We start from the raw sequence: 23,530 nt of genomic DNA on the forward strand, positions 1-23,530 counted from the left end.
AAATGTACCCCATCCTGACATATTGCCCATCCTTGTAAATGTTCCCCCATCATGGCATGTACCCCATTCCTGGTAAATGTCCTCCATCCTGGTAAATGTTCCCAATCCTGGTTAATTTACCCCCATCCAGGTAAATGTACCCCTTCCTGGTAAATGTACCCTATCGTGGCATGTTTCCTCCATCCTGGCATGCATGTTTCCTCCATCCTGACAGGCATGTTTCCTCCATCCTGACAGGCATGTTTCCTCCATCCTGACAGGCATGTTTCCTCCATCCTGGCATGCATGTTTCCTCCATCCTGACAGGCATGTTTCCTCCATCCTGGCATGCATGTTTCCTCCATCCTCACATGCATGTTTCCTCCATCCTGGCATGCATGTTTCCTCCATCCTGGCATGCATGTTTCCTCCATCCTGGCATGCATGTTTCCTCCATCCTCACATGCATGTTTCCTCCATCCTGGCATGCATGTTTCCTCCATCCTGGCATGCATGTTTCCTCCATCCTGGCATGCATGTTTCCTCCATCCTGGCATGCATGTTTCCTCCATCCTCACATGCATGTTTCCTCCATCCTGACAGGCATGTTTCCTCCATCCTGGCATGCATGTTTCCTCCATCCTGACAGGCATGTTTCCTCCATCCTGGCATGCATGTTTCCTCCATCCTGGCATGCATGTTTCCTCCATCCTCGCATGTATGTTTCCTCCATCCTCGCATGTATGTTTCCTCCATCCTGGCATGCATGTTTCCTCCATCCTGGCATGCATGTTTCCTCCATCCTAGCACGCATGTTTCCTCCATCCTGACAGGCATGTTTCCTCCATCCTGGCATGCATGTTTCCTCCATCCTCACATGCATGTTTCCTCCATCCTGACATGCATGTTTCCTCCATCCTGACATGCATGTTTCCTCCATCCTGACATGCATGTTTCCTCCATCCTGGCATGCATATTTTCCCCATCCTGGCATGCATGTTTCCTCCATCCTCACATGCATGTTTTCCCCATCCTGGCATGCATGTTTCCTCCATCCTGGTATGCATGTTTCCTCCATCCTCACATGCATGTTTCCTCCATCCTGGCACGCATGTTTCCTCCATCCTCACATGCATGTTTTCCCCATCCTGGCATGCATGTTTCCTCCATCCTCACATGCATGTTTCCTCCATCCTGGCACGCATGTTTCCTCCATCCTCACATGCATGTTTCCTCCATCCTGGCATGCATTGTTCCCCATCCTGGCATGCATGTCCCCCCCCCCCCATGCTGGCAAGCATGTTTCCCCCCCATCCTGGCATGCATGTCCCCACCCCATGCTGGCATGTGCGTTCCCCCTCCCCCACCCCATGCTGGCATGGGCGTTCCCCCTCCCCCACCCCATGCTGGCATGTGCGTTCCCCCTCCCCATGCTGGCATGTGCGTTCCCCCACCCCATGCTGGCATGTGCGTTCCCCCGACCCCAACCCCAAGCTGGCATGTGCGTTCCCCCACCGCCACCCCACGCTGCCATGTGCGTTCCCCCACCGCCACCCCACGCTGCCATGTGCGTTCCCCCACCCCATGCTGGCATGTGCGTTCCCCCTCCCCCACCCCAAGCTGGCATGTGCGTTCCCCCACCGCCACCCCATGCTGGCATGTGCGTTCCCCCACCGCCACCCCACGCTGCCATGTGCGTTCCCCCACCCCATGCTGGCGCTGCCCCCCCATCCCCACCTTGGCACAGCCGCACACGAGTTATAAAAAAAAAAAAAAAAAAAAAGACCAACACACAACTTACCTGCACACGCTCCCCCGCTGCGCGCTGCTGGGTCCTCAGTTCCCACGCGGCCAGCAGACGGCGCCGCTCCTCCGTCTCCTAGGCAACACACCTGCAGCCTGGGAGAGGAGGAGTGTCAGAGCAGAGGAGAAATGTCTCCTCCGCTCCAACACAGATTTGATCTGCCGGCGCCACTGCACTAGCAGATCAAAACTGCAGCATCGGGCGACAGCACGCGTGCCAGCAGAATGGGCTCAGCGTCCCCCTGGTGGCACGCGTGCCATAGGTTCGCCATCACTGCCCTAGGGGGACTAGTAAAATAAAAATAACAAGTTTTAAAAAAAAATAAAAAACCCTAAAAGTACAAATCCATCCCCCATTCGCCGCATTGAAAATTAAAGGGTTAAAAAAAAAAATATATACACACACATTTGGTATCGCCGCGTTCAGAAATGCCCGATCTATGAAAATATAAAATCAATTAATCTGATTGGTAAATGGTGCAGCAGCAAAAAAAATCCAAACGTCGAAATTAAGTTTTTTGGTTGCCCCAAAGTTTGCGCAAAATGCAATAACAGGCGATCAAAATGTAGCATCTGCGCAAAAATGGTACCTTTAAAAACGTCAGCTCGAGACGCAAACAATAAGCCATAGATCCCAAAAAATGAGAACGCTACAGGTCGCGGGAAATAGCGCAAATGTATGCCACTTTCTTTTGGACAAACTTCAGATTTTTTATTTAACCCCTTAGATAAAAGTAAACCTATACATATTTGGTGTCTGCAAACTCGCACCGACCTGAGGCATCACACCGACACATCAGTTTTACCATACAGTGAACACAGTGAATAAAATACCTAAAAAACAATCGTGAAATCGCACTTTTTTGCAATTGTTCCGCATTTGGAATTTTTTTGCTGTTTTCCAGTACACTATATGGTAAAACTCATGGTTTTGTTTAAAACTACAGCTCTTCCCGCAAAAATCAAGCCCTCATATGGCAAGATTGATGGGAAAATAAAAAAAGTTACGGCTCTCGGAAGAAAAGGAGCAAAAAAAAACAAAACGGAAAGTGCAAAATCGGTCTGTCATGAAGGGGTTAACAATGGAACTACTAGACTTGTGACACCTACTAGCACTACAGAGTGCGAAGCAGTCCAAATGACTACCTCAGTAGTTCTAGTGTTAAACGCATAAGAAAACAAACGGAGGCCGGAATTGACAATTCTTGGTGGTCGCACTTCCATCAACAAATGCGCATGTGACCCAAAATAGGGTGGAACGCCGGCCCCGGGGGGCAAACTGCCGGCCCTGATACCGGTCTACACAGAAATACGAGCGTCAGAGCTCACGAAACCGGTAAAGTCACGTGACCTCGTGCACCGCACCCTGCAGCATGGAAGCGTTACGTAAATACCATGGTTACGGCGCTCAGTGATGACGTCACTCCCAGCGCACTCTTCCCCGAAGCATTTGGCGCTGAATGATGACAAATTGTAACCGGCAGCATTCAGCCAATCAGCAGCGAGCCCGGATTTACTTCAGAATATACCATTCGATAACGGTAGAGAGGGGGGGGGATTAAGAGTAAATCCCTCTAAGAATCCGGATTGTAAATACCATGGTGTAAAAAAACAGCCCCTTACGATTACTATATGGTTTGTTCCCGTGACGACTTCTCGGCTGCAGGTCTACCCATTCAGCTGAGGAGGGGTGTTTTGCAGTGGTATGGTCCATAAAGCCTGTAGTGTGTGGGCTTCTGGCGGTGTGGACACCCCTCTGTAGATGGAGCAGTTGCAGAGTTCTTCCTGGTTGTGCCTCTGTGTTATGAAAATATGTGAGGGGGTGATGTGCGGCTGATCAGGTGAGGGCTGCGGGCGGACAGCAGATAGTGCACGATGCCCCTGCTGGGGGCTGTAGTTCTCCCCTTTAATAGAGCCACTGGCAGGATAATGCCAGGGCAGACATGCTGGGCCCTGTAGTTCTCTCGCTGCACACCATAACGGCATATGATCCGCAGTGTAGACGTGCAGGGACTTAGTTCTCTTTTAACCCCTCACTGTCCTGATTGTCCATTTATTTATGTTTAAAAAATTTTTTGTGCTCTCCTTTTATTTTTATCATCTTCATCAAAAAGCATTAACTTTTTTTTTTTCCTGCCTGTTTTCCTAAGATGAGTGTAGGTTTATTATTAACCCCATTCATTTTACTAAATATATGTATGTGTATTTTTTTTTTTTTTTATTTATATATTATTTTTTTTTTATTTATTTCTTTTGGGGGGGGATATTGCTGTTTTATGTATATATTATGTAGTAACTACGACCTGGAAACGTCATTCTCCCGGTCTATGGCCGCACCACACTAGTGGGTTTTTTGTGTGTGTTGATTGCCTATGATATATATATATATATATATATCATCATCATCATCTGAGGGTCTCTTATTGGTGAGTATAGATGTCACAGATTCATCTCCCCTTCTCTCGTCTCTTTGAGGCTCCCTTTTATCCTGCTGATCTCTGGGAGTCCTGTTGATCCTGAGATTGGGGCTCTGGAGCCCCCCGACTTCTCATACATAGAGCGGATGTGCACACGCTGCATTAGTTGTTGATGGGGGAGCGCAGCACTCTGCTTTCTCCGCAGTCTCACAGACAATGGATGGAGGAAAGACTGATCATGTGTATCTCCGCTCCATTCAAAATGGAGAATGAATCACCCGGTCTTAGGTTTCCATTTCGAGGGTCTCTCTGGATCAGAATTACCTTTAGCGCAAGATGTCTTTTCCTGTATGTCATGCTCCAGTGATGATGAATTTGTATCAATCCACTGTGTGCTGTGATCAGCCGCAGCGGTCACGTCGTAGGAGGCCAGGATACAGAAGCCAGCATATGGCAGTTTCTTTGTCACCCCAATCTCCTGGAGATTGAAGTGTCCTCTCATGTGCACCTCAGTCTGATTCTGGTGATTGGGTTCTTCAAGGTCGGACCACCACTGATCCACAAATTTGTCATCTATATTGTGGATAAGCAATATCCCATTTAAGCTATTTCTTGAATATCTTCTTATAATTTTACTAAAGCGTAATCTGCAATTTGAAGTGTTAACAAATTATCGTCTTTCCATTAACAGTGGGGCTTTGACTGTTGGGACCCTCATTGACCACCAGAACAGCGGCCCTTGATATCCCGACACTCCAGCTGGAAGGCTGTGGCTGAGGGCTTTTTCTGATGTCCGTGATCATCGGTCCGATCTCTATGATATGTCTATGAGGCTATTATGCTTGGATCGGTCAGTCCGTGCATTGCAATCTGAGATCGGAGCAATGATGATGGACGTCCAAATGAATTGATAGGGGAGATGAATGGAATCATAGACCCGACTACTACTTTTTTTAAAATGAAAGGTAGCCCAAGTGTATAGTAATGATGGAAACACATCACCCAAGAAAAGGGAAACAGATGAGTGCACAGAAGTCCAAAAAATAACTTTATTTCATACTAGCTGTAGTACCCGGGCGTTGCCTGGGATAGTAACTGTCTCTCTCCCTGTCTGTCTGTCTCTGTCTGTCTCTTTCCCTGTCTGACTCTGTGTATCTGTGTCTATATCTCTGTCTCTCTGTATCAGTCTCTCTGTCTCTCCCTATCTCTGTGTCTCTGTCTCTCTGTATCAGTCTCTCTGTCTCTCCCTATCTCTGTGTCTCTGTCTCTCTGTATCAGTCTCTCTGTCTCTCCCTATCTCTGTGTCTCTGTCTCTCTGTATCAGTCTCTCTGTCTCTCCCTATCTCTGTGTCTCTGTCTCTCTGTATCAGTCTCTCTGTCTCTCCCTATCTCTGTGTCTCTGTCTCTCTGTATCAGTCTCTGTCTCTCCCTATCTCTGTGTCTCTGTCTCTCTGTATCAGTCTCTCTGTCTCTCCCTATCTCTGTGTCTCTGTCTCTCTGTATCAGTCTCTCTGTCTCTCCCTATCTCTGTGTCTCTGTCTCTCTGTATCAGTCTCTCTGTCTCTCCCTATCTCTGTGTCTCTGTCTCTCTGTATCAGTCTCTGTCTCTCCCTATCTCTGTGTCTCTGTCTCTCTGTATCAGTCTCTCTGTCTCTCTCCCTATCTCTGTGTCTCTCTCTCTGTATCAGTCTCTCTGTCTCTCTCCCTATCTCTGTGTCTCTCTCTCTGTATCAGTCTCTCTGTCTCTTTCCCCGTGTGTCTTTCTGTCTGTCTGGCTTTTTTTTTTTTTTCTTGTCTGTCTGTGTCTTTCCCTGTGTGTCTCTTTCTCTGACTGTGCCTGTCTGTCTCTCAATCTGTGTCTGTCTGTGTATGTCTCTCCACCGACATCATATTACCTCACACATAAGTTTCTTATACCATGAATGTCCTTTGTTCCTACAGCAACCAATCACAGCTCTTATTAATAGCCTGTAGCTCGCAGCTCCAGTCAGTTTTATGGAGGCAGTTTTTTTGGAGAGTAACTGTATAGCGCGAAGTTAAATTTTCTTGTCAAAACATAGTCTGACGTTCCCTGTGTCACATGAGGCGTCTGTGCAAACTTTTGTGATTGTAATTGCGACGGTGTGGATTCCTTTAGCATACATACATACATACATACATACATACATACATACATACATACATACATACATACACTCAGCTTTATATATTAGATGGGGGAAAAAAGTTCACGTTACATTTAATATACACCACTCACAAAGTTCGTGATATTTAACTTTCTGGTGAAATTTATGTAAAAAGTTCAGGCTACACTGATATTTTATCATGACAGTCGGAGATTTATGTAGAAGTAGCAATGGGGATTTCCTCATCTTAATTTATTTAAAGAAAAGCCAACACCAGTGGTGGATATACCTCCCAAAAATGTCATTGTCTTAATAACTTGTCCTGTTGCCTTGAGCATCAGTTACAGCTGACAACCACGCCTCCTGCTGGTCACCAGTGGCGTTATTGTCTGCGGAGGCGGCATCCCACTCTTCTTGAAGGGCAGCCCTCAGGTCATTGAGGTTCTAGGGGCGACTCAGCTGATCCCATAGGTTTTCTATGGGATTCAGGTCTGGAGAAAGTGCAGCCGCTCCCATTTGAGGTCCCCCAGTCTCCAGCAGCTGCTCCCGAATGAAGAGACCTCAATGAGCTGGAGTACTGTTGTCCATAAAGATGACATTAGGCCAGTGTTCTTCATGCAGAGACACAAGGACTGGATTAATGATGTTATTCCTGTAGTAGTGGCTTGGAAGTGTACCATTCACACAGCGTAGGACAGTTCTGTACTGACTAGACACACAGATAAACACTACAACACCACCACCACCAGCTAAGGCTCAACTGGTGACAGCAGTGGCTGATGCAGAGCACTGTCCTTGACATCCCCAACATCATGTCAGCCATAATTTCTGTTCTGTGTGAATCAACTTTCATCAGTGAACAGCGCTGAGGCCACTGGTCCCTCGTCCAGTGTAGATGACGCTTGTGCCTTGTGGTTGGTCAGTTCCCCTTGCAGGTTGTCTAGCACGCAGAGCACACTGATGTAAACAGTTTTGAATGGTCTAATGTGACACATGGGGCCTCTCACCTCCCTTAAATATGACTGAAGTTGTGTGGTGTTGATTATCCAGTCCAGAAGGGTATTATTCATAATGAAGCAGTCATCAGTGGGGGATGTGGCCAGAGGACGTCCACTTCTCTGCCTTTCTGGGACTCTTCCAGTCTCTCTGTATCTATGTTGCAATTTTCTGGTGACACTTTAAGCTCAGTAGACACTTCCGTCTGAGAACATCCTGCTTGAAGTCTTGCAATGGTGCGGTGCTGCTGATCAGTTGTTAGGTGTGATCTTGGTCTCATGATGTCAGAATGTGGACAGCATGATCAGGAGGACTGTTTAATACCAATTTTAATTGAACCCCGAAATATGAGCCGACTCATGAATCAAACACCTGTTGTCATTTTGCCATTAAGCTTCTTGTTGGAGAACAGCAAGTTGTGCAAAAATTCCTGAAACATTGAACAGTTGGACATGAGCATCCAAAAAATTAGAGGGCACATTAAGTTCACCTGAAAAAAAGTTAGAGGACATGTTAATATCATCCTGAAATTTCTCCCGAAAGTCAAATATCCTTTTAAAGGGAACTAGAAAAAGACTATCCATCATACATAAGTCAGATCATAGTACAATTAATTAGTTTAGTGGAGATAGTATAACAGAATGACACGATGGATACAAGGTATAAATCACGTTATAGCACCAAGCAAAGGTATTATGAAGACCACATGGATACTAAATGAATATAAATGCCAGGAAGTTAAGTGGAACAAATGATCCATATATAAAATGGCATATGCCTGTATCAAAGCTCCGAGTGATATCGCGTCCCTGCTCCCCAACGTGCGTTTCATTCTGCTCTGTCAGGGGGGCGACTGACAAAGGAGGTTGAAACGCGTGCAGAGATGCCATATTGTTCTGAGGTTTGGAACTACCTTGTTTATATACTGTTTTTTTTAATATCATATGGACATGTAGATGAGTTTTTTTGATTGCATTGGATTCTATCCAGTACATTATTTTGGAGAGGCATTATAGGGGCTACTTTCATAGTATTGGAGGATCAGTGGGGGGGTCCATGAATAATCAGCTGTTATCGGCACTGGTGGTGGCCTTATATAAACATTGATCAGAGCCGAACATCACAGCCCCAGTATAGGAGGATGGACATCGAATGGACCCGTACCGTGCAGCTCCATACACTGCACATCCGGCCGGAGCTGATGGCAGCTGATCCAGGGGTGGTTGGTTTTGGACTTCCCATCCCAAGTATAGGTCGTCAATGTTTTGTGTCTGGACAAGCCCTTTAATTGCAGTGATGGAGGTGGCCTTGTATAGTGCTAAGTTGACTTCATTTATGCCGTAAATTTTGAAGAAGCCGCTCGAATGTCCAACTCTCATTCTACTTGATCACTCTTGGTCATGGTCTTGCATCTGAGATAAGAAGAATGGGGGTCGCCTGGTTCCCTTGTGAAATTACTGGTAGCTGATCCACAGGATAAGACCCCCCAATGCCATATCTTATTTTTCGGATCTCACAAAGCCATTTGTTTTCCATCAGTGACAGTGAAGCGTCTGTGGTTCAGTTTTATTCCCTTGTGTCTGTCTTTTGAGGAACCAGATTTGTTTTCCGAGTTGTAAAGAGCAGTTTCTTGTGCGGTGTCTGATCTTCTCCTTGTGTCTGTGCAGGATGGCCTTTGCCGTGCAGGAGAAGCATTACTCCCCGTCTCTACTGAGTTTCTTCATCTATAACCCCAAATTTGGTCCTAGGGAAGGAGAGGTAAGTGACGCTTTATTTTCAGAACTTATTTTTTTTAATCATTAATTTTTTTTTTATTGCTTTTCAAAAGCAAACAAATCATTACATAGAAACAAATAATATTATCAACAATATTATCAGCAAAATGACAAGAACATTTTAGATCACTCCTTTTACAATTCAGTACTACAACATCTAATCAATGTTCACAGTAAGGGGTACTTTGCACGCTGTGACATCGCTACTGCGATATCGTCGGGGTCAAATCGAAAGTGACGCATATCCGGCGCCGGTAACGACATCGCAACTTGTAAAGCCTAGAAGCACCGATAAACGATCGCAAAAGCGTCAAAAATCGGTGATCTGTGTAGCGTCGGTCATTTTCATAATGTCGCACCAATAGGAGATATGATGTTGTTTGTCACTCCTGTGGCAGCACACATCGCTGTGTGTGAAGCCGCAGGAGCGAGGAACATCTCCTTACCTGCCTCCACCGGCAATGCGGAAGGAAGGAGGTGGGCGGGATATTTACGTCCCGCTCATCTCCGCCCCTCCGCTTCTATTGGCTTTGTGACGCCGCACGACCCGCCCCCTTAGGAAGGAGACGGGTTGCCGGCCAGAGCGACGTCGCAGGGCAGGTAAGTGCATGTGAAGCTGCCGTAGCGATAATGTTCACTATGGCAGCTATCGCAAGATATCGCATGTGCGACGGGGGCGGGTACGATCGCGCTCGGCATCACTAGCATCGGCTAGCGATGTCGCAGCGTGCAAAGTACCCCTAAGACTCGGAATCTTTAATACCTCGCGGAAACCCTTATAACTAACTATATGAATGAATTTGCAACCATCTTGTTAAACTCTCCTGCACCCCCCCCCCTCTGCTCAAACCCACTCCCACCTAGTCGCCTTCAACCCCCACCTCCAATCCTCCAAGTGTACCACCTAACTTCTCAGAGTGATACCATGCCGTCTCCTTAAATGGTGACATTAAGCGTTCTATTACCTCCGAATTGTAGTAGGTTATAATAAACTCCCTCCACTTTTTGAAGTGACTGCCCAATCGTCCCCACTTCCTTCTAGCATCAAGGCCCTCTAACTCCATCAGCCGGTTTATGTGGATCATTACTTCTTCGATCGACGGTACTTTTGACTCCAACCAATATTTCAGTATCGTCCTCTTTGTTGCAAGTATGATTACATGTAATAGTAAAGGGGATGTTTACTCCTCCTCCCCTCGACGTTCACCTCTTCCCACGCATGGAACAGAACCAGAGTAGCGGAGAGAAGGAGTTTGATGTCCCAGAGTTTAGCAACACCCTTTGATACTTGGGCCCACAGCGGCTCAAGGTGGGGACACAGCCACAATCCATGGTAGAGATCCGCAGCTTCTAAATTACATTTCTGACAATGAGTAAGGGTACTTTCACACTTCCGTTTTTTTGGGGGGGGGTTTTAGCGCAATCCGCTGTCTTGGGAATCAGCGGAATCCGTTAACGGATTCCGCTGTTTCCCATAGACTTGCATTGATGACAGATTGTGCCAAAAGTACCTGCGTTGCTTCCGTTGGCCGACGCTCCGTTGCTTCTGCCGAGCGGAAGCAACGCTGAATGCAACGTTATTTGCTTGCGTCAAAATGACGCCGACCAGCGGATTCCGTTGCTTCCGTTAAGATTTACAATGGCTCCCTTTCCGCTGCTGGAAAACAAAAAAAAAAAAAAAGAGCTGACGCATTTTGTTAGACGGACGCCAAACGGATGCAACGGGTCCGTTATTTCACAGGAATCGGCTAACGTATTCCTGTGAAATAACGGGTCCGTTGCATCCGTTGACACCACAAAAATAACAGATGCGTCAAAATGACCCAGCGGATTTCACCCAACGGAAGTGTGAAACTAGCCTAATCCTCTCAGGATTGCTTTCTGGGCAAATTGAATGCATAGATCTTCCGATGCATCACTTTATATTGAGCCTCCCGCCACTGCTCATTCAGTATTGCCTTTCTTTCGTAGGGCCCTCTACCCTTCCCTGATCTTTGTTCCAATGTCGGAATCCCCTAGTTGCTTTTCCCATGGCTTAAAGAAACTCTCTGGCTGGTAGCCAGTCAACTGGTCTCGCAGTGCCCCATATATTGCTGAAATTGACGAGCACGTTTGTGCCAACTTGATCAGGCCGTCAAATGTATTAAGTGACACCTCCGACGATATGTCTTGCAATTGAGCCATAACCTTATGCTTCACCTGATCCTACTGGACTATTTGGTTAGGATTCAATCCATAATTACCTACCAATTCTTCCCTCCCCAACCATCTTGGCTCAGAAGGATGCAAAAGATAAGACCCCTCTGTATACCTTTCCGCCTCCATTCTTCCAGAACGTATTTTAACCCATTTCATATGGATTTTGTCTTCCCCTGTGAGGTCGCGCTACTGGAGCTAATGGCACAGATTCAGCAGATCAGGAACACATCCTATATAAGCTGCTTTAACTGATTTCACATTACCAAATATGTACTGCTTTAAATTATCCTTGACCTGATGAGGCTGGTGCACTTACTCTGAAGATCCATGTATGAATGGCTGTAAAATTACAGGTGCATCTCAATAAATTAGAATATCATCAATAAGTTAATTTATTTCTTCAATAGACAAAGAGAAACGCATATATTATATAGAGTCATTACACACAGAAGGATCTATTCCTATATATTATATAGAGTCATTACACACAGAGGGATCTATTCCTATATATTATATAGTCATTACACACAGAGGGATCTATTCCTATATATTATATAGAGCCATTACACACACAGGGATCTATTCCTATATATTATATAGAGTCATTACACACAGAGGGATCTATTCCTATATATTATATAGTCATTACACACAGAGGGATCTATTCCTATATATTATATAGAGCCATTACACACACAGGGATCTATTCCTATATATTATATAGTCTTTACACACACAGGGATCTATTCCTATATATTATATAGAGTCATTACACACAGAGGGATCTATTCCTATATATTATATAGTCATTACACACAGAGGGATCTATTCCTATATATTATATAGAGCCATTACACACACAGGGATCTATTCCTATATATTATATAGAGTCATTACACACAGAGGGATCTATTCCTATATATTATATAGAGCCATTACACACAGAGGGATCTATTCCTATATATTATATAGAGTCATTACACACAGAGGGATCTATTCCTATATATTATATAGTCATTACACACAGAGGGATCTATTCCTATATATTATATAGAGCCATTACACACACAGGGATCTATTCCTATATATTATATAGTCTTTACACACAGAGGGATCTATTCTTATATATTATATAGCGTCTTTACACACAGAGGGATCTATTCTTATATATTATATAGCGTCATTACACACTGAGGGATCTATTTAAAGTGGTTATTTATGTTAATGTTGATGATTATGGCTTACAGCCAATGAAAACCCAAAAGTCGTTATCTCAGTAAATTAGAATATTATATAAGACCAACTGAAAAAATGATTTTACACTCAGAAATGTTGGCGCCTACTAAAAAGTCAACTGCCCTCAATACTTGGTCGGGGCTCCTTTTGCATGAATTCCTGCATCAATGTGGCGTGGCATGGAGGTGATCAGCCTGTGGCACTGCTGAGGTGTTATGGAAGCCCAGGTGGCTTCGATAGCAGCCCTCAGCTCGTCTGCATTGTTGGCTCTGGTGTCACTCCTCTTCCTCTTGACAATATCCCATAGATTCTCTATGGGGTTTAGGTCAGGTGAGTCTGCTAGCCAATCAAGCACAGTGAAGATATATATAGATATAGAGATATATATATAATGGCTGTGAGCCAATTTTGATTTTTACAAGTTATCTATAATAGTGCCATCAGGAAGGGGTAATTCATAATTTTAAAAAAGGGGAAAAAAAACAAAAAACAAGCACGGATAGATTAAACTAATATTTCCTGGGTGGGATCTTTGTTGGATTTTAGTAAATGGGGTCAGACACAAAGAATTGCTTGTATTTAGAAAAGAGAAAAGCCTTGTGAGTTTGATCTGCGTCACATTACCGGCCCTCAGGAAGTCGTGTAACATGATTTTCCTAATTTGAGCCGTACGCTTTTCACTAATTACCTGATTTGCAGAAGTATCGGTCTTGTTGAAGGGGACGTTCACTTTTTATAGCTGTTTTTCTTTAATTTATCACTAAATCAAAAAGAAAACTGTAACAACCCTGCAGATAATCTTGATTTTAAAAAAACATTCCACCGTTTCAGGTCTGCAGCTCCTATGCTGACCTATGTGTGTCCAGGTTAACAGACTGCAAACAAACCCTTTTAGGCCACATTTAGTTTTTTTTTACCTTAGTATTTGTAGCCAAAATAAAAAGTGGGACAATCAGACGAAAAGTATAATAGAAACTCGGCCACCACTGATGTATGTATTACCCACTCCTGGTTTAAAAAAACCTCAAGTCTGAGGTAAAAACTCACCAAATACTCAGTGTGCACGTGGCCTTAGGCTATGTGCCCACGGGGACAGTGTCCTGTGGATATGCTGCGGGCATTCTGCATTGAGGATACAGTACCATGGCTTCTGCACTGCATCCTCAATGCAGAACAAGTGCTGCAGTGATCGGGGGAGTTCATACTCACCTCCATCACGCAGCACCTCGCTTTCCGGTGCCAGGTCACTCTGTCAGCGTCTGCAGGAGAAGGTGGGCGGGTCTGAACTAGCTCCGGCTGTCACATGACCGGAGCTTGTGCAGGCCCCGCCCACCTCTTCCTTCCTGTACGTGGATCCACCGCGCTCCTGTACACCGGACGGAGAATGTGACTCTGGTGAGGCAGGTAAGTATATGGGACCCTGCGGAGAAATCCGCAGGAATAATTGACATGCTGCTGATTTTTCCGCAGGGAAATCCGCATTATTTCCGCTGCGGAAAAATCCGCAGCGTGGGCACAGCAGTTCCAAAATGCCATAGGAATGGCTGGGGAGTAGCTGTGCTGCAGATTTTTAAAAAATCCGCGGAATTTCCGCGGCAAATTCCGCGCATTTTCCGCAGCGTGGGCACATAGCCTTATAGTTGTTACTGCAGCCTTCCTCCCTAAGGCCACGTGCACACAGTGAGTATTTGGTGAGTTTTTACCTCAGACTTTGTAGCCAAAACCAGGAGTGGGTCAATCAGAGGAAAGTATAGAAGCACGGGCACCACTTCTAAATTTTTTTTTTCTTTTCTTTACCCACTCCTGGTTTTGGCTTTCACATACTGAGGTAAAAAAACTCACCAAATACTCAACGTGTGCACGTGGCCTTATTGTCAAATTCTACTCTGTCCCATTTGTTCCCTGCTGCTCACTATATTAGTTTGAATAGTGTGAGAGAACAGTCTCCATATTGTGTCTGTGGCGTCCATCTTATCTTAGAACTCCTATGTCATGGTGATCAAATAACACTGATGGATGGAGACGTTTCACATTTCTATTCACGCCCCTAAAGTTCCTGTTGGTTACACATTTTGGAGGGAACGTTTCTGTCTGTGACTCTATTTATTTAAAGGGGATGTGCACTACTTGGACAACCATTTCTCATGCCCCTTGTTCGGCCCCGATAAAATAAATTACTCTATACTCTCCTCCGGGGCGGTCACTGTTCCAGTGATGTTTGAAGTTGCGTTCCCAGTGCCCACGTGCTATTGTTATGACACCCAAGCCCAGCCACCAATCAGCACCCAGTGTCTGCCTCCCTGCCTTCAGACATTTGAGCAGGATGTGAGCGCTGCACTCACATCCTGCTTAAATGTCGGAAGGCAGTGGAAAGGAAGCCAGCGCTGATTGGTTGTGTCATAACAATGTCACGTATGCCCTAGATAAGCGGCTTCAGACATCGTTGGAACTGCAGCCACACCAGAGGTGAGTATAGGCTTATTTATTTTTACGGGGGCGAACAAGGGGCATGAGAAGGGGTTGTTGTCCAAGCGGTGTCGAGTCTGGGTCTCCCAAGGTTCATGTGACATTGTTATGCCACAAGAGCTCAGTAGCCAATCAGCTGCCATTAATGGGCAGCAGCGCCCGGTTGCGGTAGCAGGCGGTCAGAAATGCTCAGTTCCGGAGCCGCTCCGTCTTCTGATAGCAGCCGGGTACTGCACATTCGCCTCCTATTGATCTGAAGAGGATGTGCAGCACCCGCTATCAGAAAATGGAACAGCTCTGAAACTGAGTATTTCTGGCTGCTGCCACTGAGCACAGCTGATCGGCAGAGGTGCCGGATGTCAGATCCTGGCCTGTCACACATTGATGACCTACCCGAAAAGCCCATTTACACACAATGATATCACTAACGATATGTCGTCTGGGTCACGGAATTCGTGACGCACATCCGGTGTCATTAGAGACGTCGTTGCGTGTAACTGCTCCGAGCGAGTGTTAACGATCAAAAATACTCACCTAATCGTTGACACGTCGTTCATTTTCAAAATCTCATTGGTCGTTGTGGATGCAGGTTGTTCGTCGTTCCTGAGGTAGCACACATCGCTACGTGTGACACCCCGGGAACGACTAACTACAGCTTACCTGCATCCTCCGGCAACCAGGTGGGCGTGTTGTTAATGCGGCTGGTCTCCGCCCCTCCGCTTCTATTGGTGACGTCGCTGTGACGGCGCACGAACCTCCCCCTTAACAAAGAGGTTGTTCACCTCCCACAGCGACGTCGCTAGGAAGGCAAGTATGTGTGACCGGTGTTAGCGATCTTGTATGCCACGCACAAACGACGGGGTGGGTACCCTCGCTAGCGATATCGTAGCGTGTAAATGGGCCTTAAGGCTAGGCCATCAATGTAACAGTATTCGATATCCCCTTTTAAGAAGTGGTCATCCGAATTGGGGACAACACCTATAACGTGATGCTTAATGGCTATCCTTTCTTTTTCCTATTCTTTTTATGCAGGAAGAAAAAAAGATTCTTTTTTACCATCCAAGCGAAATTGAGACTAATGAAAAAATTAAAAATGTCGGCTTATGTGAAGCCATCGTGCAGTTTACCAGGTAATGGTGCAAATTCACATGGCTGTGCTCCAAGGCGGCCGGAGCAATTTGTATTGTACTTTTTGCTAGCATTGCATGGAGCACTTCACTCGAATTTTGAGTGGATATTATAGTAATTCATGTAATTTTTCACTTTTTTTTTTTTTATTGCATGTCCATTGCTTTTAGAACGTTTAACCCAACAAAGCCAGCGCAGTCATTACACACACAGAAGAACAGGCAATTCTTTCTTGAGCCTGAAGACGGTTTTTGGATGGTGATGGTAAGACCAACTTTTTTTTTTTTTTTTTTTTTTTTTTATCCTTTTGGTCATATTAAAGAACAGACCTGACTCCAGATTGAGTAGTATCGATGCAGAATTAGGCCACAAGTTGTCAGCACAGAGACACAACTTATAATGTTGTGTCTTCGATGCTGAAAGTGGAGGCACTGTTGTATAAAATCCTATACGGTCGGGTTCACATGGCCATATTAAAAATTGCGGCAGTGATTTTCGCAAATTGTGGCCAAGATTTAGCTCCATGTACCTTATCTGTGTCATGGACCGGGGCAGGAGATGTCTAGTATTGCATGCACTATTCTAGTCTATTGTACCTTAATAATGCATGCTCTGATTTTTTTTTTTTTTTTTTATCATGGGCCCATAAAGAACATTACTTATGTGCGCTAGCTTAAGGTCTACAATCCGTCAGTGGGAAGTCCCATAGAACTGCAAATCTAATCGAGCCCTAAGGGTGGTGTCACACACAGCGACGACGACGTCGCTGCTACGTCACCATTTTCTGTGACGTTGCAGCGACGTCGCTGTGTGTGACATCCAGCAACGAGCTGGCCCCTGCTGTGAGGTCGCCGGCCGTTGCTGAATGTCCACCTTTATTTTTTGGTCGTTGCTCTCCCGCTGTGACGCACAGATCGCTGTGTGTGTGACAGCGAGAGAGCGACGAAATGAAGCGAGCAGGGAGCTGGCGTCTGGCAGCTGCGGTAAGCTGTAAACATCGGGTAACCAAGGGAAGACCTTTCCCTGGTTACACGATATTTACTTTCGTTACCAGCCTCCGCCGCTCTCACGCTGCCAGTGCCGGCTCCTGCTCTGTGCACATGTAGCTGCAGTACACATCGGGTAATTAACCCTATGTGTACTGTAGCTAGGAGAGCAGGGATCCAGCACTAAGCAGTGTGCGCGGCTCCCTGCTCTCTGCACATGTTGCAGCACAGCGACGTGTGTCATTATGATCGCTGCTGCTTCTGCTGTGTTTGACAGCTAAGCAGCGATCATAACAGCGACTTACAAGGTCGCTGTTGCGTCACAGAAAATGGTGACGTAACAGCGACGTCGCTGTCTCTATGTGTGAACCCAGCTTTAGTCCTATTCTCCTATGGAATAAAAAGACTGACAACAGCGGAAAAATAGATGTGTTAATCTGCAATGCACAGATGGCCTTGAGTCATGAGGCTCCCACCATGTCGTCTGTCTTAACTACCATGAGTCCAGTTGGTGGTGCAGAGCTCACTGATACCAGTGCAGTCCTGTAATAGGAGCCCCTGGCGTAACAAGTCCGTACATGACATTTCTTTTTCGCTCCTAATTGGGAGACCCAGACAGTAGTGACAGTGGGTGTATAGCTACTGCCTCTGGAGGCCGCACAAAGAACTACACTTAAAAGTGTAAGGCCCCTCCCCTTCTGGCTATACACCCTCCCGTAGGAGTACAGATTCCTCAGTTTTAGCTTTGTGCGCAAGGAGGTCAGACACGCACGCATAGCTCCATTGTTTTTAGTCAGCAGCAGCTGCTGACTATGTCGGATGGAAGAAAAGAGGACACATATAGTGTCCCCAGCATGCTCCCTTCTCACCCCACTTATGTCGGAGGTGTTTGTAAGGTTGAGGTACCCATTGCGGGTACGGCGGCAGGAGCCCACATGCTGATTCCTTCCCCATCCCTTTTTACAGGGCTCTGGGTGAAGTGGGATTTACCGGTCTCCAGGCACAGAGACCGTGCTCCATCTACAGCCCCTGGAGAAGATGCTGGATGGAGCGGAGTACATCAGGGACATGGCCCTGCTTCCTCAAGGTACTCTGTGTCCCCGTGTATCTGGCGCTCACACCGCAGCATGCTGGGTGTTGTAGTGCGCCGGGGGACATCAGCGCTGCGGCGCCTGTGCCATGGCCTCATTCAGCTTTGCTGAAGCAGGCACATTTATGGGAATAGGCCGCGCCGGCCGCTGGGACTGCGGCGCGGCTGGCACTTGTAGTGCGCCGGGGACTTCAGCGCGGCCTGCGCTTTTACGGCGGCCGCGCTGATAACTACAGTCCCCGGCTTTTGCGGCCTGCTTCCTTTCGTTCCCGCCCCCACACCTGCCAGTCAGGAGAGGGGCGGGACGCTGCCCACGTCCAGAACTCGGTCGCGCCGGCCGCTCGAACAGCGGCGCGGCTGGCACTTGCGGTGCGCCGGGGACTTCAGCGCGGCCCGCGCTTTTACGGCGGCCGTGCTGATAACTCGAGTCCCCGGCTTTTGCGGCCTGCTTTCGTTCGTTCCCGCCCACAGACCTGCCAGTCAGGAGAGGGGCGGGACGCTGGCCAGTGCATCAGCGCTGAGGGCTGGAGTCGTTTTTTACATACTCCAGCCCTCACAGTCAGCACAGAGGGGACACTGTTCCCGCACTTTTGTTTGGGAACTCCCACGGACCGCCCCTCTCCACAGTAGCCGGCAGCCATTCTTGCTGACACGCTGAGCTGCAGAGGGGAGCCGGGGAGACCCAGACAAGGCATTCTGCAGCCTCTTACCCGCTGTTCAGCGGGCGGTAAGCAGCCCTCAGGGCTCACCCCCTCTTGTGCTCGTAGTATTCTTAGTATTCTTAGTATTTTGTTGTTACAAATACTTGGTATTACATAGCGCTGGTCGCCCTTTGGCTATAGACTCTCTCACATGCAGAGAGCCAGCAGCATGTCGCCCGTAAAACGCAAGGGTGCCAAGGCACAGACATTGTATGCTTCCTGCACCGCATGTGGGACTTTTCTACCGGCAGGCTCCACGGACCCCCATTGTGTGCAGTGCTCGGCCCCGGCGGCGCTTGCACAGTCGGGACCTCTGCTGGACGTGTCCCAGGGTGTACCACCTGTGAATGCTGTCCAGGTGACAGGAACTGAGTTTGCAGCTTTTGCTGACAGAATGTCTCTCACTATGTCACAAATTCTTGACACATTGCGAGCTAGGCCTGTACTTCAGACCACGGACACTGTGCATGTATTGCCCCCTGGTCCCCCTCAGCTCCTAGCTCCGGGACGGGCATCTACACCTCAGGGTGAAGACTCTGACTCGGACGATGGCCCCGGGCAGCCTAAGCGGGCTCGTTATGACGGGCCTTCACATTCATCTCAATGGTCTGGATCCCAGCGGGATGAATCTATGGGTGATGAGGCGGACTTAACTGATCAGGATTCTGATCCTGGGACCGCTCTCAATCTAGATACACCAGATGGTGACGCAATAGTTAATGATCTTATATTTAACATCAATAAGATGTTGAATATTTCCCCACCAGCTCCTCCTGTAGAGGAGTCAGCTTCGCAGCACGAGAGAATCCATTTCAGATACCCTAAGCGTACATTAAGCACTTTTCTGGACCACGCTGACTTCAGAGACGCAATCCAGAAACCCCACGCTTATCCTGAAAGGCGTTTTCCTAAACGACTTAAAGATACACGCTACCCTTTTCCCTCTGAAGTGGTCAAGGGTTGGACCAAGTGTCCAAAAGTGGATCCTCCAATTTCCAGGCTTGCAGCCAGATCCTTGGTTGCTGTTGAAGATGGAGCGGCACTTAAAGATGCCACTGACAGGCAGATGTAGCTCTGGCTGAAATCCATCTATGAAGCGATTGGAGCGTCATTAGCGCCTTCTTTTGCGGCCGTATGGGCACTCCAAGCTATCACGGCCGGGCTTGCGCGAGTCGACTCAGTCACACGTGCATTTGCCCCGCAGGTAGCACCATTGACCTCGCAAATGGCGGCATTTGCGTCGTACGCGATTAATGCTGTTCTTGACGCTACAAGCCGCACGGCAGTGGCGTCAGCCAACTCAGTTGTTTTGCGTAGGGCTCTGTGGTTGAGACATTGGAAAGCAGATTCTCATTCCAAGAAGTGCTTAACCAATTTGCCTTTTTCTCGTGACCGATTGTTTGGAGAGCGTTTGGATGAAATCATCAAACACTCCAAGGGTAAGGACTCTTCCTTACCGCAACACAGACAAAACAAGCCCCAACAGAGGAGGGGTCAGTCTGGTTATCGGTCCTTTCGAGGACAGGGCAGGTCCCAATTCGCCTCGTCGAAAAAGACTCAAAAGGACCAGAGACGTTCAAATTCTTGGAGGTCTCAGTCACGCCCAAAAAGACCAGCCGGAGGAACCGTTGCCAAAACGACGTCCTCCTGACTTGCGGTCTCCGATGCCCACACCCGCGGTCGGTGGGAGGCTGTCCCACTTTGGCGACATTTGGCTAGCAAATGTCAAAGACCGTTGGGTGAGAGATATTCTATCTCACGGGTACAGGATAGAGTTCGGTTCTCGTCCGCCAACTCGTTTCTTCAGAACTTCTCCACCACCAGACCGAGCCGACGCTCTGTTGCAGGCGGTGGCCGCTCTAAAGGCGGAAGGAGTGGTGACCTCCGTCCCTCTTCAGGAACAGGGTCACGGTTTTTACTCCAATCTGTTTGTGGTCCCAAAAAAGGACGGATCGTATCGTCCCGTCCTGGATCTGAAGTTGCTCAACAGACACGTAAAAGTCAGGAGGTTCCGGATGGAATCCCTACGCTCCGTCATAGCCTCAATGTCTCAGGGAGATTTTCTAGCATCAATAGACATCAAAGATGCGTATCTCCACGTGCCGATTGCACCAGAGCATCAGCGTTTCCTACGTTTCGTCATACACGACGAGCACCTACAGTTCGTAGCGTTACCCTTCGGTCTGGCAACAGCCCCCCGGGTCTTCACCAAAGTCATGGCAGCAGTAGTAGCTGTTCTGCACTCGCAGGGTCACTCGGTCATCCCGTACCTAGACGACCTGCTTATAAAGGCATCCTCTCAAGAAGCATGCCAACACAGTCTGAAGGTGGCGCTAGACACTCTCCAGACTTTCGGGTGGATTATCAACTTTCCAAAGTCTCATCTAACCCCGACCCAATCTCTGACTTATCTTGGCATGGAGTTTCATACTCTATCAGCGATAGTGAGGCTTCCACTGGACAAGCAGTGCTCGCTACGGACTGGAGTGCAATCTCTCCTTCAGAGCCAGTCGCACTCACTGAGGCGCCTCATGCATTTCCTAGGAAAGATGGTAGCAGCAATGGAGGCAGTCCCGTTCGCGCAGTTTCATCTGCGCCCTCTCCAATGGGACATTCTGCGCCAATGGGATGGGAAATCGACGTCCCTCGACAGGACTGTCTCCCTCTCTCAGACTGCCAAGGATTCTCTACGTTGGTGGCTTCTCCCCAACTCATTGTCACAGGGAAAGTCGTTCCTTCCCCCGTCCTGGGCAGTGGTCACGACAGATGCGAGCCTATCAGGGTGGGGAGCGGTGTTTCTCCACCACAGGGCTCAGGGGACGTGGACTCAGGAAGAGTCCACCTTGCAGATCAATGTTCTGGAAATCAGAGCAATCTACCTTGCCCTGCGAGCCTTCCAACAATGGCTGGAAGGCAAGCAGATTCGGATTCAGTCGGACAATTCCACGGCGGTGGCGTACATCAACCACCAAGGGGGAACACGCAGTCGCCAAGCTTTTCAAGAAGTCCAGCGGATTTTGACGTGGGTGGAAAGCAGAGCGTCCACCATATCTGCAGTTCACATCCCAGGCGTGGAAAACTGGGAAGCAGACTTTCTCAGTCGCCAGGGCATGGACGCAGGAGAATGGTCCCTTCACCCGGACGTGTTTCAACAGATCTGTTGCCGCTGGGGGTCGCCGGACGTCGATCTGATGGCGTCACGGCACAACAACAAGGTCCCAGTTTTCATGGCACGGTCTCACGATCACCGAGCGCTGGCGGCAGACGCCTTGGTTCAGGATTGGTCGCAATTCCGACTCCCCTATGTGTTCCCACCTCTAGCATTGTTACCCAGAGTTCTCCGGAAAATCAAGTCCGACTGCCAGCGAGCCATACTCGTCGCTCCAAATTGGCCAAGAAGGTCGTGGTACCCGGATCTGTGGCATCTCACGGTAGGCCAACCGTGGGCACTACCAGACCGTCCAGATCTGCTGTCTCAAGGGCCGTTTTTCCATCTGAATTCTGCGGCCCTGAACCTGACTGTGTGGCCATTGAGTCCTGGATCCTAGCGGCCTCAGGTTTATCTCAGGCAGTTGTTGCCACAATGAGACAGGCTAGAAAACCATCCTCAGCTAAGATCTATCACAGGACGTGGAAGATATTCTTAGCGTGGTGCTTGGCTCAAGGGTTTTCTCCCTGGCCATTTGCATTGCCAATTTTTCTTTCCTTCCTGCAGTCTGGGTTGGAAAAAGGTTTGTCCCTTAGCTCGCTTAAGGGTCAAGTCTCCGCGTTATCCGTATTCTTTCAGAAGCGCTTGGCACAGATTTCTAAAGTACGCACGTTTCTCCAAGGAGTTTGTCATATCGTTCCTCCTTACAGACGGCCATTGGAACCCTGGGATCTGAACAAGGTTCTCCTTGCTCTTCAAAAGCCGCCTTTCGAGCCTTTGAAAGAGGTTCCCCTTTCTCGGCTTTCACAAAAGGTAGTTTTTCTTGTAGCGGTCACGTCTCTTCGAAGAGTGTCCGAGCTGGCGGCGTTATCTTGCAAATCTCCCTTCCTGGTATTTCACCAAGACAAGGTAGTACTGCGTCCAATTCCAGAGTTTTCTCCCAAGGTGGTTTCTTCCTTTCATCTCAATCAGGATATCACTTTGCCATCTTTGTGTCCGCATCCAGTTCACCAATTTGAAAAGGGTTTACATCTGTTGGACCTGGTGAGAGCACTCAGGATTTACATTTCTCGCACGGCGCCTCTACGCCGTTCGGATGCGCTCTTTGTCCTAGTCGCTGGTCAGCATAAGGGATCGCAAGCTTCCAAATCCACCCTGGCGCGGTGGATCAAGGAACCAATTCTTCACACATACCGTTCTGCTGGGCTTCAGATTCCATCTGGACTGAAGGCCCATTCTACCAGAGCCGTTGGTGCGTCCTGGGCGTTGAGGCATCAGGCTACGGCTCAGCAAGTGTGCCAGGCGGCTACCTGGTCGAGTCTGCACACGTTTACCAAACACTATCAAGTGCATACCTACGCTTCGGCAGACGCCAGCCTAGGTAGACAGGTCCTTCAGGCGGCGGTGGCCCACCTGTAGGAAGAGGCTGTATGACAGCCCGTTCATGTGGTATCTTTTTACCCACCCAGGGACTGCTTTT

General features: G+C 47.8%; 1 protein-coding gene across 1 annotated transcript in view; it reads left to right on the forward strand.

The window, feature by feature from the left end:
- Positions 1 to 3,500: 3,500 nt before the first annotated feature.
- The window catches only part of CCZ1 (CCZ1 vacuolar protein trafficking and biogenesis associated), a 149,051-nt gene continuing 129,021 nt past the window's right edge, over positions 3,501 to 23,530 (forward strand). Inside the window, exons 1-4 of the mRNA XM_075319172.1 lie at positions 3,501 to 3,623; positions 8,989 to 9,079; positions 16,030 to 16,127; positions 16,296 to 16,389. Of these exons, the coding sequence (XP_075175287.1) occupies positions 8,990 to 9,079; positions 16,030 to 16,127; positions 16,296 to 16,389 (282 nt within the window). The 5' untranslated portion in view covers positions 3,501 to 3,623; position 8,989. The remainder of the gene's footprint in view (positions 3,624 to 8,988; positions 9,080 to 16,029; positions 16,128 to 16,295; positions 16,390 to 23,530) is intronic.

Source organism: Anomaloglossus baeobatrachus, chromosome 7 (assembly GCF_048569485.1).
Source record: "Anomaloglossus baeobatrachus isolate aAnoBae1 chromosome 7, aAnoBae1.hap1, whole genome shotgun sequence".
Classification (NCBI taxonomy): domain Eukaryota; kingdom Metazoa; phylum Chordata; class Amphibia; order Anura; family Aromobatidae; genus Anomaloglossus; species Anomaloglossus baeobatrachus.